This window comes from Mus musculus, chromosome 15, assembly GCF_000001635.26.
Source record: "Mus musculus strain C57BL/6J chromosome 15, GRCm38.p6 C57BL/6J".
In the NCBI taxonomy this organism is placed as follows: Eukaryota; Metazoa; Chordata; class Mammalia; order Rodentia; family Muridae; genus Mus; species Mus musculus.
The window spans coordinates 71,848,948-71,864,126 of NC_000081.6; the positions used below are offsets into that span (position 1 = coordinate 71,848,948).

The 15,179-nt window shown below is 42.5% G+C and overlaps 1 protein-coding gene across 5 annotated transcripts in view; it reads right to left on the bottom strand.

Moving 5' to 3' along the window:
• Col22a1 (collagen, type XXII, alpha 1) overlaps positions 1-15,179 on the bottom strand; it is a 355,185-nt gene that overhangs the window by 53,153 nt on the left and 286,853 nt on the right. For all 5 annotated transcript variants that reach the window (XM_006521382.4, XM_006521381.3, XM_006521378.4 and 2 more), the window contains 2 exons: positions 12,013-12,126; positions 8,304-8,357 (listed from right to left, as the gene is read on the bottom strand). In XM_006521382.4, coding sequence (XP_006521445.1) covers positions 8,304-8,357; positions 12,013-12,126 — 168 coding nt within the window. The remainder of the gene's footprint in view (positions 1-8,303; positions 8,358-12,012; positions 12,127-15,179) is intronic.

A 15,179-nucleotide genomic window follows, 5' to 3' on the forward strand; every position in this document is an offset into this window, starting at 1 on the left:
ATGGTGAGAAGTGGGTCAGAAGGTCCAAGCTGAGGGAAAGAGAAGATCAAGACGAAAGTGAGGTCTTCCAGGGATGTGAAACAGAGGCAGAAACGAGCATCGGGAGGTCCTGAAGAGCTGATGTGCAAGAAGGGTAAGGCCGAGATCTTATGGGCTTTTCCCGTCCACTTTGGCAGGTTCATTACTGTCAGCCTTGCTCAGTTCATGTTTGGCAGCCATGTTTGTATTTAAAAAAAATATTTTGAGATAGAATTTCATAATGCTCAAACTGACCTGAATGTCATAAATAGTTAAGGACAGCCTTGAACTCCTAATTATTCAGCCCCCACAAGTGCTGGCATATGGATGTGGCCACTTCATTCAGTTTATTTAATATGTCTTTTGCTTTGGGAATTTGGTATATTGGGTCTTTTTGGTTTTTGTTTGTATGTTTGTTTTGGGGGTTTTTTTTTGTTACTGTTGTTTTGTTTTCTGGGTTTTTTGTTTTGTTTTGCTTTGTTTTGTTTTGTTTTTGGTTGGTTGATTTTGTTTTGTTTTTGAGACAGCTTCTTAAACTATACTCCAGGCTGTCCTACAACTATGTAGCCAAGTTGACCTTAAACTCATAGTGATGCATCCATATTGCATCATGACTACTGGGAATACAGGTGTTAGCCACCATACATGGCTTTTGGTTTAGTAGATTCTTTTTTCTAAGACAGGGTTTTATGCTTTATTAAAGGCTGGCCTGAAACTCACTCTGTAGCCTAGCCTGGGCTCAAACTTGTATCACCACTCCTGCCTCAGCCTCCCAAGTGCTAAGATTGCTGAAGTAAGCCACTACAACGAGTGTACTTACTGGAATAACAACTGCATTTCATCAAACAGCAACATTTCCATTTCTTTAAAATAACCTACTGGGCTGTGAAGAGTCCTTGACAGTGAATCAGTCTGGCACTGGTTTCATTCCTGTCCCTCATCTCTGCATCCTTAGGCAGGCCATACCCCTTTCTAGGTCTCAATCTGTCCATCTAAAAGGATGAGGGGTGGGGAAGGTCAATGTAAGAGAGTCCAGAGCCCAGCAGTTTTCTCATGAGGTGAAATCCGGCTTTCTTTCCGTTCAGCTTATTCTAGCACGCAGCAGCTCATTGATGTCATGGCTGATGGTTAATGACACTCTATCCCACAGTCCCTAGACTGTGTTATGAATCATTGCTTATAAAGCACTAGGTGTCATTGTTTAGAGGAAGGAAGAAAATAGTTCACAGGAAAAAAACCTGATTCCGTCATCTTTACATGCTGTTAGATCTAAGTGCCTAAAGTTGGCATTCTGTCTGCACCCACTTTATAATCAAAGCAGTGTCGCAGAGCTTCACACTGCCTCACTGACATTCAGGGACAATTGGCCTTAAAGGTAAATGTATTCCTTTCAAATCCCAGTCTTCAGTCTAGCTGTAGAGTGGTTTCAACATTCAGCTGTCGACAATAAGAATGCCAGCAGCTCAGGATCCCCATAGTTGTCCCTGTCTCCGTGCCCACTACAGACAAAGATCTGCACAAACACAGCCACCTCCAAACATGACTCATTTCCTTCCAGGAAGGGATCTGACATTTCTGGAGTCCCTGCCCCGCTAGACATTCAGTTAGGGCTTTAAAAGACCCTGTTACATGTAACGTTTTGGCTGTAAGCTGAGCTCATGGCTAAGAGTATAAACTGTCTAAGACATCTGCCTTAGTCATTGACCTTGGTAACAAATCTGGGCTAAGAACAGTGGCACCAGCTATAACCCCTACACTTGAGCAGGGAGGGCGGGAGGTGAAGGAATGCAAGGTGCTTTTCATTTACAGAGTGAATTCCAGAAGAGTCTAGGCACTGTGAGATTTTGAATGTTTTTTTAAATCCATCAATAATTGTTTTAATCAGCCACCCAAGGTCACAGAACAAGAAGAGTAGGGACTCAGTCTGTCTGGTTATCAAATATCCGAGTAACCTCTTCCCAACCAAGTCATTTTCCTGACTCTCTTGGGGCTATGATGCCTGGTTTAGGTGGTTTATGATTTCTTGAGATTTGACGAGAGTGGAGAAGGCAGATCAGCCATGTTAACAGCAGGTGAGATCCATGGTTGTACACTGGACGTTCAACAACCAAAAGGCAGCTCTGAATCCCATCTTCTCAGGGCTTTTATCCTTGCAAAGGACAATTTTACTAGCCCAGTTCTCTTTAGATCATTATTAAATACCCTTGCCAAAATCTTCATTCTTGCTTCTCAACTCAGCCCTATACAAAGAATCTATTCCATAGAATAAACAAACAAACAAATGAATAAATAAATAAATAAATAATAAGGAACTATATCACTCCACATGCACAGTTCTTTACTTTTGCATAGTTGCAACTAAACACCTGACAGAAAGAGATGAATTATTTATTTTGGCTCATATTTTCAGAGGTATCAATCACATAACGGTAAGAGCAGCATGAGGGAGCAGAAAAATGTGTATCAGAGAAGCCGTGAAGTAGAGAATGGGGCTATAGGAAAGATCCAGGGCAAGGCATACTCCAAGGGCCTGATAACCTGCTTTCCACGGCTGTGTTTTATCACAGCAATAGAAAAGTAGCTAATATACAAATATTTTACCTATTCATTGCCAGGAACTCAATTAAAGCCTTTCTCAGAACCTAGTAATCATCTCTCTGGAATTTAATAAACACGGGGGGGGGGGTGCCTTTCTTCCCCGGTTCCTGCTGGAAAGAGAGATGCTAACATAGGGAGCAATCTGGATCACAGGAACAAAAACACCCCCTGTGGTAAAGACTGGAGATGCTTGTGTAAGCCCCTACCTTACTGATGATCACACAGGTACATAGCCCATTTGGAATGAATGTGGTTGATGAATGGGGTGACATGTCCTCTATCTTAGTCCTGAATAGCACTTCCTGAGACACGCATGCTAAATCCAACCCTACAGACTGGCTACCTAAGACTTAAGTCGTTTTTGACTCTCCCGCCTCCTACCCAGACTGTGGTGTACGCTGTATTCTGAATCAGCATTCAGAGGATGATAAGATTGTTTCCTTTTCTATCTTTGTAGAGAAGTTTCTTAGGTTAGAAGGAGACATTGATTTGCTTTTAAATATAATTCTAAATTAATATAATCATTAATTTGGAAAAAAAGGTACCATTTTGTTTGTGTTTCCATTGTTTAGAGTCTCCCTTTGTGCTTTGTCCTTTGTAAATCAAAGCTGCTGGAGCTCCTCCTGGGGTCTACAAGCTGTGGAGGGGAGGGTGTGAACTCTGCCAGCAAATAGCCTTTGCTCCTTTCATATGAGGCCCAGCTGTGCCCTGCCTAGAAACTGCCCCCCTCCAAGATGCATTGCAAACCCTGCTTAATCCCTAAAATACACCTTCTTGAGAGGTATCACAGGCTACCTCTTGTCCCACTGACAATGGTTTCTTTAAACTCCTCTACTCTCCTCCAGATATTTGTCATGCTTGTTATTAAGCCCGATGACCTATGCGCCATGAGGATCACCATCAGTCATGTGTATTAAATGCTTCCTACATGCTGGGGTTTAAAAATGTCCTTTTGTATGGTTCTTAAGACACTGTTCACTGCTTAGGTTTTACAACTAGAGTTCTAATCATGGTTTGGGCAACTAAAATGCAGGAGCAAACCACCTGTCCAGTCAGCATCTTTAAATAACAAACTGAAAAGATTCAGAGAAGCTGACAAAATGTCCAATTAATGTAATTAGTCAGTGAATTCGTTCAGGTACCAGAAGGCAGGGGAGTCTGGGGAGGTACCAGCTTCCAAAGTCAAGCCTATGTCTGCCAATTTAAGAGCCTCCAGCCACACTATCTTCTCTGTGTGCTCTCATCAAAAGAATGGCCCATGTCTGAGCTCTCCCTGTACTACTTGACTTTGAAGGACGATGTTAAATGGAACATGTAGTGATAGTCCCCAGGACTGTGCAAATGTGAGTGGAAGATGTAGCAGTTTATAAAGATAGCATGAAGCAAATGGCCCTGTTGACCTCTGAAGGATGAGATTCTTGGATACTAACTGTCAAAAGAAACTGCAGTATTACCTCGGAATCAGCTAGAACTTTTCAGAGTGCATGCCTGCTCTATAGGGTATCTCTAGATCCATTTTAGGGTCCCATTAGACCCATGACCCGTTTGAGGATGTGAACTGAGCAGGAAATAAAATCCTTTTCAGAGGCAGCTGTTAAACCATCATCATTACCAAGCAAGAGAAGCTCTTACAGCTAAATGCAGAAACCCATGCTCCCAGGGTTGTCACCAGACTGCCATCTTTTTCCCTGTTCTTCCTTTACAAGGTTGGCAAACATCACAGCACACAGTCCCTAAGCCCTGCCCCTGTAGTTTCTAAAACCAGGATGGAAGCTCTGAAACTATCCATGGTGCTAAGCTCCGCAGCCCCACCTCCACCTTTTGCAGACAGACTCTACATAGAGGCATGAAGGATGAATCACAGGAAATGCTTGCCAGATACTGAGTCACAGTTGCAAACCAAGGAGCCAGTCCTTCTGGGCAATGCAGGGAGACCAGAGAACACTCAAAGTCCTCAGTGACCAAAGGATGCTAACAGTGGTCATTGCTTCTCTATCCAATGGAACATTTTCTGCCGACTAACACATCTTTGTGCTCAGAAATTTTGCAAAGATAACGTTTGGTGGGCAAGGATACACAAGGAAGAAACAAGTCTGTTTTGTGGAAAGTGCTACGTGTTAACATTCTGTCTAAGCTCCACCTCCAGTTACCTGGCAACAGCCAGGTATGCTCCTCTCTACAGTTACCTGGCAACAGCCAGGTATGCTCCTCTCTACAGTTACCTGGCAACAGCCAGGTAGGCCTAACCCACTATAAAAGGGGCTGCTTGCCCCCTCCTTGCTCTCTTGATCTCTTGTTCTCTTGCTCTCTTGGGCTCTTTCCTTCCCCCCTGCCTTCCCCATTCTCTTCCCCATCTCTCCAATGTGCTCACGCCCATGGCTATGGCAGGCCTCTATTCTTCTCTACTTTCTCTCCCTCTCTCTGCCTATCTCTGCCTCTATTACCCTCTTAACTCCCCTCATAACTCATACCCTGAATAAACTCTATTCTATACTATACCATCGTATGGCTGGTCCCTCAGGGGAAAGGGATAGCTTGGCATGGGTCCACCAAGGCATCCTTTTCCCCCATATCTGACTACCCCTCCATAGAATATACCCTTTCACTCTTTATCTTTTTATAAACAGATCTCCATGGGACAAGTGAAAAGCAGAGAAACTGGACACCAAGAACCAAGACAACAGCCTGCGAGTTCTCAGAGGAGGCATCAAGTCCTCCATCACTCATCAACAGTACATGGTAACAAGGATAGGTTTTTATCCCAGTAGTCTTGCTGCAGGCCACAAAGAAGGAGTAGGGGTCTCCAATGGGAGCTGTTCTAGGTGCTGGTACGGGTGTCGCTATTAGAGTAGCTAGAAGTATGGTGAACTATGGACTTGTAGGTCAACTTCAGCTGTACTATCTTCAGCCTTGATTTCTGGCATCTTGTCTTCCTAAACTCTAGATTCCTTATCTATAAAATGAAACACTTTCCCTCACAGGATCATGTTCAGTATTATAGGAGGCCATATCACGTAGGTGATAGCCTTGCCCTTAGAATACTTCTATTGTAGGCCTTGTCTCTGAGCCCCAAAGATTTTTCAAGATCACCACCAGTTATCTACTGGAGGAACAAGAGCCCTGGCTTTCCAACACAGCACTTTGTTCTTTTTCTGGCCATAGCTCTTTCAAAATATTTAAAGAACACCCTCCCTTGGAGTGAATAATAAGAGAACAGGAATGGATACACCATCCCAAAACATTAGTGCTTCCTGCTGGGTAGAGATGACAGAGAAAATTGTCTGTTTCCAATGCAGGGAGTACACTGGCTTGATTGATTCACTTTTGTTTCTCTAGATAAAGGCAGCTTCTTGTCAGAGGCTAAGCCTGGCAGTCAGAACAATGGCAGTAAAGGTCAACTAAGAAACAGCTGACATCATTTCTCAGAGCTCTCCAGGGGAATGCATGAGCCTTCCTTGCAGAATCAGAGAGGGAGCCTTATGTGCACTGAGCAGGAGCACATTCAATGATGTGACTTTGTTGGTACTGTTCAATGTAAAACTGCCCTTGGCCAAATCGCCAGGTCTGCGTTCAAGGAAAACAAATAACGTCAGTTTTTGAAGCCAAATTCTTTAACTGCATCAAAACCATCTAAATCTTGACCAAGTATATGTATGGATCACAAACGATCAGCATTTGAACCTGCCTGGCAGGGCCTAAGAGATCTAGATAGTTCTTCTCATGACCCATCTTCTGGTTATGGTCAGACCACCTACGTTTACCTTGTTTGGTTTATTGCTTTGTGATTGTAGTGATATGCAGCTCTGGGAGTTCTGGCTGTTCATGCAGAGGACCTGGGCTCAACTTGCAGTATTTAAATGACATCTTACAACTATCTGTATCTCTAGGTCCAGAGGATCTAGTGACCTCTTCTAGGCTCTACAGGTCCTTCATACATGCGGTGTACTTACTTACATCCAGGCAAAATACTTACATACACAAAATAAACATAAATCAAACACAAGACAACACCATATTGAAGGGCTGGGTCTGAGGCAAGGCAAAAATTCACCTTTGAAATTTTTGTTTTACATTTATTCATTCATTTATTTCGAGGGAGTCACACAACACAGTGAAATGTGGTGCTCAGGATATGACTTTCGGGAGTCAGGAGTCTCCTTCTACCATATGGGTCCCAAGAATCAAACCCAGGACACCACGCTTAGCAGCAAGCATTTTTACCCACTAAAGCCACCTAATCAATCCAAGCAATTTGATAAAAAATAATTAGTACCCAAGATTAAAGCACATTCCAAAGAAATATTCTAAAAATCTAAAATCAATTGAGAGAATCCAAAATGAAGAGACTTTCAAAATGTAACCAGAGAGGGCTTCGGACTACCTGGGACTAACCAAAGGGTATGAGGACCGTCAGTTATGTATGAGTTGGTCTTGGCTTTGTTTCAATTGTTTATATCTTTTGTTATTTGTTTGTTTGTTTTGTTTTTTGGTTTTTCATATCCATTTCAAATTTCCCAATGGTATTGCATTAAAACAATTTTTATAACTTCATTACTGAGGTTTCTGGCCACCTCTAAGATTTTATATGTACCATCTTTCTGGCTATGACCCCAGGGGATGGAAGAACAATAAACAGACTGAGAGTCTGTAAGTTACCAAGTACCGATGACAGCATTTTACCTTCAGTTGTCATGGTGACACTCCTCTGTTCATTAAAACAAAGGCAGAGAAGTTAAGAAACCCTCCAAAGGTCATAAGCCAAGAGTCCAAGGCCATGCCTCGCTCCTGACCTCAAATCCCCGTGATCCACACTATTAGAAGAGTGACACTCCATAAAGACAGAACACAGGAAGAGATACAAAGAACCAATCCTCCCTCACTATTAACACAGAGGCCACAGAGGCCAGAGAGGACTCACTATTGAGCATCAAAAGGGGGCAACAGTGGGAAGTAGGTCTATCTGCCATGATCCAACCCAGCTCTGTGCATTCTCATAGCTGAATTGCTACTATGAGGTGGCTTTAGTGGGTAAAAATGCTTGCTGCCAAGCATGGTGTCCTGGGTTTGATTCTTGGGACCCATATGGTAGAAGGAGACTCCTGACTCCCGAAAGTCATACCCTGAGCACCACATTTCACTGTGTTGTGTGACCCCCCCTTGAAATAAATGAATGAAGAAGCAGAGAGCATTTCCCTGCCTGATCGTTGGCAGAGATCATGCTTCTTTCCTCCCTGGTGGCCTCTTCCCAACCCTGTGGCCTCGCACAGCTAACTTTAAGTGTGGGCCTTGTGTTCCCTTGAGGGTAACAGAGCTCACTCACATTTATGAAACATTTGGCTCACTGCTTTTTAATCGATCACCAGTTATTTTATCATCCTATAATTCAGTTCTAGCACTCCTCTGGACACTGTTTTATTCTATGCCGCGAAGTTGAAGTATCGGATACTAAATTCATTCTTATCCAGTACATTTCAGTACTGTTGATGATCATACTATGTGTACCACATGTTTGCAGAGGAGAAACTGAGGCTTGCAGACTGCACATAGCTTTCCAGGTCACTAGAAAGTTAGAGATACAACCTGAAGCCATACTTCCCAGATGTTAAGGCTGTTGGGCAGTACTTGCCTCAAACTTAGATGAAGCAGTGACGTAGGAGAATATACAATGTTTACTGAGATTCACTGACCTGTGGTCCAGCTACTCCTGGAGGCCCAGGGGGGCCTGGAGGCCCGGTATCTCCCTGTAGTAGAGACAAAAGGATGTAGAAATTAAGAAAATAATAATTCTGAGGAAAAGCTCATGTTGAAATTATCATCAGGCATAAACCTTATAAGGCAGCTAGATTCTTCATTATGTGTGGGCAAGCATGCTATCAAACATGGCCATGAAATCATAGGTCTAACAACCACTAATATGTATAGCAAGTAATGATGTGGTATTCAGTTACCAAAGTGGCCCAATACCCCCTCCTTCCCACATTCACATAGTTGATCTGTGACTAGCAGAAAATGATGGGAATTAACAGTTCACTGCTTTTGCAATAAGGGTGAACAATGTACTCCCACCTTGTACTGCCTCTCCCACATTTGCTCCTTGTCCAACTCTTCATCCTAGGAAACCCAATTTCCTAGTCTCCAGTTCACTGGGCAGCTCTATTGCACATTCATGTGGGAAGAGGGACTGGGATGGTGTGACACTCAGAACTAAACTGAAAGCCATGGAAAGACCTTGACTGATCATCACACAAAAATTAAAGGAATTATAACACAGGGCCACCATGGGGGAGATCCGATCTAGAACTAAAAACTCAGCCACATATATCTAATGTTTTGGGCATTAATAAATATCTAGTGCACTCAGCGTAGAACATTCTGCCTGGCTGATAAAGTTGGAGAGTCTTCCTGTGTGTTCCTGTGTGCTTTATATGTGTACATACATGCATGATTGGATACATGCATGATTGGATACATGAGGCACTTTGGGATGGTTGTTCTTGCTTTGTAACACATAGAATGGTAGCTGTCCAGCTCTGAAGAGGGGCTTCCCAGAGGGCAGGATGGGATCACAGATGCCCACCAGCTCCTGCCAGGGGGAAGGGAGCAGAGTGGGTCTTCAGAATGGCTTGAGTTCCAACGCTGTTGCTATTGGTTTTTAACCCATGTCATTTTAACCCAACCTCATTGCTGGCACTGTGATGGAAAGGTGTGTTGTAAGGAGTCCTGAAAGGACTTATCTAAACTACCCCTAAGTGATATGGAGATGTCACCAGAGAGCCACCTCCTGGCAGTATCCCAAAGGGAGGGCTCCTGAGAGTAAACAAGTAAAGTCTTCCTTTTCTTTTCCTTCCTTCCCTTCCTTCCTTCCCTTCCTTTTCCTTCCTTCCTTCCTCCCCGCCTGTCTCTCTCTCTCTCTCTCTTTCTCGTGCTCTCTCTCTTTCTTCATCATTACTTCCTTTATTTGCTTTAAATCTCATTGCTTAGTATGCAAAGTAATAAACTTCATTGTTGTATTTTTATATCTAATGCCATTACACTTTATTCGTATTTGCCCATCCATTGCCCTTCCCTGCCCTCAAATCCCTGATCTCCTTCCTCCTGCAGCAGCCCTGCTTCCATGTTGCATATACTCCATCACTGTCTCCTTTCCCCTGCCCCTGTCCCTTTAGAACACTTTCTCCTGTCTCTTTTCTTCTTGCAGACCTGCAAACTAAAATTAAAAGTTTTTTGAGTTGTTTAAAAATAATCCAAACGTGTCCACTTCAATTCCTATACAGAAGAAAGATCTATAAGCATCCAAGGATGCCCACTTCATATCCTACAAAAATATTTCATGAGAAATATCACAAATACATTTGTTTTGATGTGTTTATCACTTGGGGAACTGATCAAGGGGAGGTGTTCTTATTCAAGTTGGTTTTAGAATGTGTTTTAGGACCCTTCCCAGAGTTCCAGAGGATATAGAGGGATGTCTGGGATCTTGTCATAAAAATGCAGGCTAGCTGCACGTATATGTTTGGACCTCTTTAGGGGAAACATCTGGTGCTTGAGGCACAAGAAAGAAAATAAACACTGTATTTCATACCTGTGTTCATATCTGTCCCATATATATATATGGAACATAGTATCAGTTAGGAACTTGACTCTCTCTCTCTTTCTTTCTTTTTTCTTTCTTTTCGTTTTCTTTTCTTTTTTTTTTTTTTTTTTTTTTGGTTGGATGACATCATTATGAGTTCTCAGATGTACACAATTCCTTTTCAAAGCTAAACGGGATTTTTGGTAGACTTATAACCTATACGTGTCTTTCTCAAGGGTCATCTCTGAAATACAATCAGCAAGGAAATGACTCTAACTTCTAATTGCTGTAGAATATTAACACGATCCATGCTTCGGGCTGCATAGCTTCCTCCTATCACACAGAGGGGGATTTCTCTATCTGAACTCTAGATAAAAGCCAATCAGCTGGGCCAGTGTTACAGTTGCCAGGTCTTATAAGCCAGGCATGTATGATAAATGGTGTTGTTAAGTCCTCTTATTAAAGAGCTTACTGAGGTTTATCTTGAGAAAATGCCTACAGTGGGTGTTCGGCTCACTTTGTTATATGGAGTGGGAATTCACTTTGCCTTAGCAATCTCTTAGCATATAGCCTTGCAGTGTATAACACATTCTGGTAGATATTTACTCAATATCAAAATTATTTTCCTTTTCCTGCATTTGTGGAGAGATTTCCATTGCTGTCATGAGATTTTACTCTCAATTTTATCCTTCCTCTGGGAAAACTACCTAAGCACCACTCAAGGTCTACTGTAGCAACTTGGACACACTAAATAGCTCAAAGTCTACCGGATGGAATGAAAGGCAGTGAAAATGAACTCCATGCATTGCATGAAAACCAGAACTCAAGCTTTTTATTTCGGGTCTCTCCAGTGCCTACATACTGACCAACACACATTTTTGTGGAGTTGGGGAATGACATAATGCCCCACTATGTATCTGGGCTGGAACGTATTACATTGCCCAGGATGGTTTCAAACTATGATCTTCTTCTTCTGCCTGGCAAGCACAAGCACTGAAGTTACAGGTGTGTGCCACTGGGTCTTGGAACACACTTAAAGGAGTCTCAAAATTAGGGAGTCACAAAGTGAATATATGGGTAAATGAGTGGGAATGGCAGCTTATAGTCTATGTTATAGGACGACATTTGGACTTTACCCTGGAGGAAGGAATCTTTACATTCACACTGCTAATAGTTGGCCTATGGGGTAATCTTAATTGGGGATGTCGTCAGATGTCACAGGATGTCCACAAACCTCAATGGCCTTGGGGTGTACGAACCTTGCCCTGCCATTAAGAAGGAAATGATTAAAGCGAAAGAGGATTCTCCAAAACGAAACCCAGCTGGCCAGAAGGACACAACTAAATTGGAATTGATATCTCACCTCTGATCTATTTCTCTATAAAAATGCTAAAGAGAAAGAAGATCCAGAAGGCAGAGTCTGCTCCGAGTTCCCAGGATGCTGGCGCTGAAGAAAGCAGCTTCTAAAGCTCCCTAAAGCTTTGTGTGTGTGATAGGCAAAAAAAATGGGTCTGAAGGTCTACGGTGGCCACTAGAACATTCTAAATATCTCAAAGTCAGACAGATGGAATGACAGGAGGTGCTGGGAAAGAGCCTCAAAAGGAACATGAATTTTTCGATATTACAATACATTGGAATGCCACAGGCAATACTTTCATAAAATGGCAAAGACCTGCAGATATCCAGTCTGCACTCCTTGTACTCCACTGTCATCTAAACAGTCCCAAAGCCTGAATCCTCTCAAAGAAATGAAGGCCACACTGGATCTAGACAGTGGAATTTCTTCATTGGAGGAAAGGAGCCCTAGCTCTCCCTCTCCTTACCTTTTTGCCTTCTGTCCCCTCTCTCCCTTGTTTTCCTGGAAGACCCTTGTCCCCTTTGAAACCTGGCAGACCTGGGAGGCCTGGGGGACCAGGAGGGCAGTCGTTGCACACATCCTTAGGGAAGAAAAGAGAGACTAAGTAAATAATTCAGCTATTTGCCAAGCAAAGTGGCCCCACATCCCACCCTCTAGGTGATAACTTGGTTATAAATGCCAACAAAGATGGAAAATCAAATTGATGGATTGTCATGGTCCAGGCACTCAGGTCCAAATTTATTTGGGCATAAATGAGGAGTCATAATCATTACCCAGTTTTTCTCTAATTCTAGCCAGACACCTGGCTGGAAGTATGGCCTGAGAAAATGATGTCAAAATTCATATAAAAATGCCCCTGAGCATGAACAAAAACGTTAAGAGTGCACAGTGAAGGCAAACATTTAGTGTTACTAGAAATAGCATGTTCTGCCCTGAGGACAGAGTCGAACAAAGCCAGGAGGAAAAAGTCTCTGCGGTGTTCCAAGGGAAAGTGGCTCCCTAAGAAAGGAGAACAAAGGAGACCATAGGCACCTAGCACAGTATGTCCTGGCTGTGACACAAAGCCACATTGTGACCCTGCTTAGCCCTTTTCTTTTCCCAAGACAGGCGTTTAATAAATGTTCCTAGGAACTCAGCTTTGCTTTTTATCAAGACAGGTAAACTCTGTCCCTGGAGTAAATTCAAAGTCTCAGACTTGTCTGTGTCACCTCTTGACCTTGAAAGTTCTCAGCATGCCAAGTATCAAGTAACCTGACTATGCCAGCCTTATCTTATACCCCTCTCTTAGATCACCTGCTCCTATGTTCTTCTATTTATGCTCTTCTCATAGTAAGCTTAAATAAAATAACACAAGGAAAGCATTAGGAAGATAGTGAGACCAGGTAGTCAATGCCCAGAAGATTCAGCCATTGTTATTAGCCCATTACTCATTTGTAAAAGATACTTTGCAAAGCTTCTGGTCTGTTGGATACTGTGCTGAGACCACCGGCTGTATAAGTCTAAAGGTCAGTTGGTGTTAATCAACACGAAATAAATATATTAGCTAAGGTCCACTGAGTGCTCTGTATGGAAGGCCAAATAAAAGCATGTGACCACTCTCTGGGTTCATAGTCAATGACTTGCAGTCTCAAGAGATTCTGTATTCACCAGGGATGTCCTTAAATCTCAGAAACTACTTTTTCTTTAATAAAAGCAAATTCACCTTTCTCTTGCTTCTCTTCTATATAATCTTCAAATATACTTTACATATCTTCTACTCTAAGCTTTCCTGATAGCATCTGGACAGAGATGGGCTCATCATGCTCTCATAGACTGATCTCACTCTTAGGGTGGTCTGCTTGTAAGTTTATTTCCCCACAAAATAGAGAGAGAATAGTCTTGATCTTTGCAGAGACAGCCCGCAGCAAATAGTCTTTCATGGTTTTAAGTTCAATCAATAAAACCCAAAGACCCAAGCAAATGTCTAATGATGAACCGACCAACCAACCACTTGACTTTTTCATGTCTCGTCTCATCTTCTTTCAACATGCTGTTTGAGAAAATGTATATTTAGAAGGTAGTATAATTGCTGGAATATATGAAGCAGTGGTGAGGTGAAATGGAGGAAGAAACCACGTTTCCTGGTTTCTTTCTTTTAAAATTAGAAGAGCGGAGAAGATCTGAGCTTTTTGATTATAGCTCATTTAGTTGAGATGTACAATTGGGCCATTGTAACAATGGATGGATGAACAGATGGATGGATGTAGGTAGATGATGTGGATAAATGAATGTATGGGTAGGTGGATGACTGGGAGAAATAGGTAAATGAATGGTTGGATGGATGATGAATGATATTTCAATGACTAAGTGGATGGATGGATAGAGGAAGGGCTAGATGAGCAAAAATGAAGCTAACTTGATGACAGCAAGAATTCAAGCTGCTAAGACCTTTTCTGGAGTTGGAAATACAAAATCCTTACCACTTTGTCTTGTTTCCTTAGTTGTAGTCTTACATAGCCTACTGTTCCAGAAAAATGCCAGACCCAACCTTCTGAACTAGTCTTGAATACCAGTTAGCACAAGATGAGTCAAGTACCCCCTAGTACTACTGATGTTCTCCTTGGCTGATGACATCCTGGAACTCAGATTCTCTAGATCCTACACCCCTTCTGTGGGTAAGTCATGCATTCTCTAAATTTCTAGAGACTAACCATAGGGCCCTTTTTCCAACCAGATGGCTGTGACTAGGCCCTACTGGCATGTAGCTTCGTATCTCTGGCATATGACTTTACAAGGCTTTAGCCCACTTGGAATATGGGCTTATATTTATGAGCCTCAATCTCCTTGCTTGTGAATTGAGGACCTCAAGTCCAACAATAAGAAATAATGAATGGAAAATGTCCAATATCCCATCAAGCAATCACAGAACTAAAGCATAATAAAGAGTAGTTGCTATATATCACTATGTGGTTTATTTTACAACCTAAACCTAATGTCTTGCTCCATCTACAGACTCATCCATGACTCAATTATAGTAGAAAGTCAGTAATGGAACACTGCCCAAGAACTTGGGGGAGGGATAGATAAAGTAAGATTTACTAAAGGGAGGCATTTCATGAAGACATTCTGAAGTTGGCCTCCCAGGGCAAAGATCTAACTACAGAAGTCAATTTTACAGGGCGGCTTTCTACTGAGGCAATTTTCAAGCTGTCATGATGAGGTATGTGTTGTTCTAAAATGCTTAGGGACAGTGGTTATTTTGGTAGTGAAAGACACCTTCATAGCTCCCAGTTAGCTGGAATAGACTGTCAGACTTAAAGCATCAGAGTGGCTGTAGACTCGAGAATCAAAGCAAAAGATGGCCAGCTCCTCAGTTCCAGCCAAATCCAATAGGGCAGGTTATGGTCTAAAGGTTTTCAAGCACAGAGCGCCAAACCTGACTACAAGGGCTCAAGTTATGACTATGCTTCCATCTGCCTGGATGAACACAACTGCATCCTTTATAGCAGCTGGAGAATATCCTTTGAGTCAATGTTTGTCTCAGTGATGTGGCAATGAAGTATGAGGCTTGACCCTCACAGTCTCATCCTCTCCCGTTGTCAATGCCATACAGATTGGGATATCCTAAGGTTTAAATCCTAAAGGGTGAAGGCT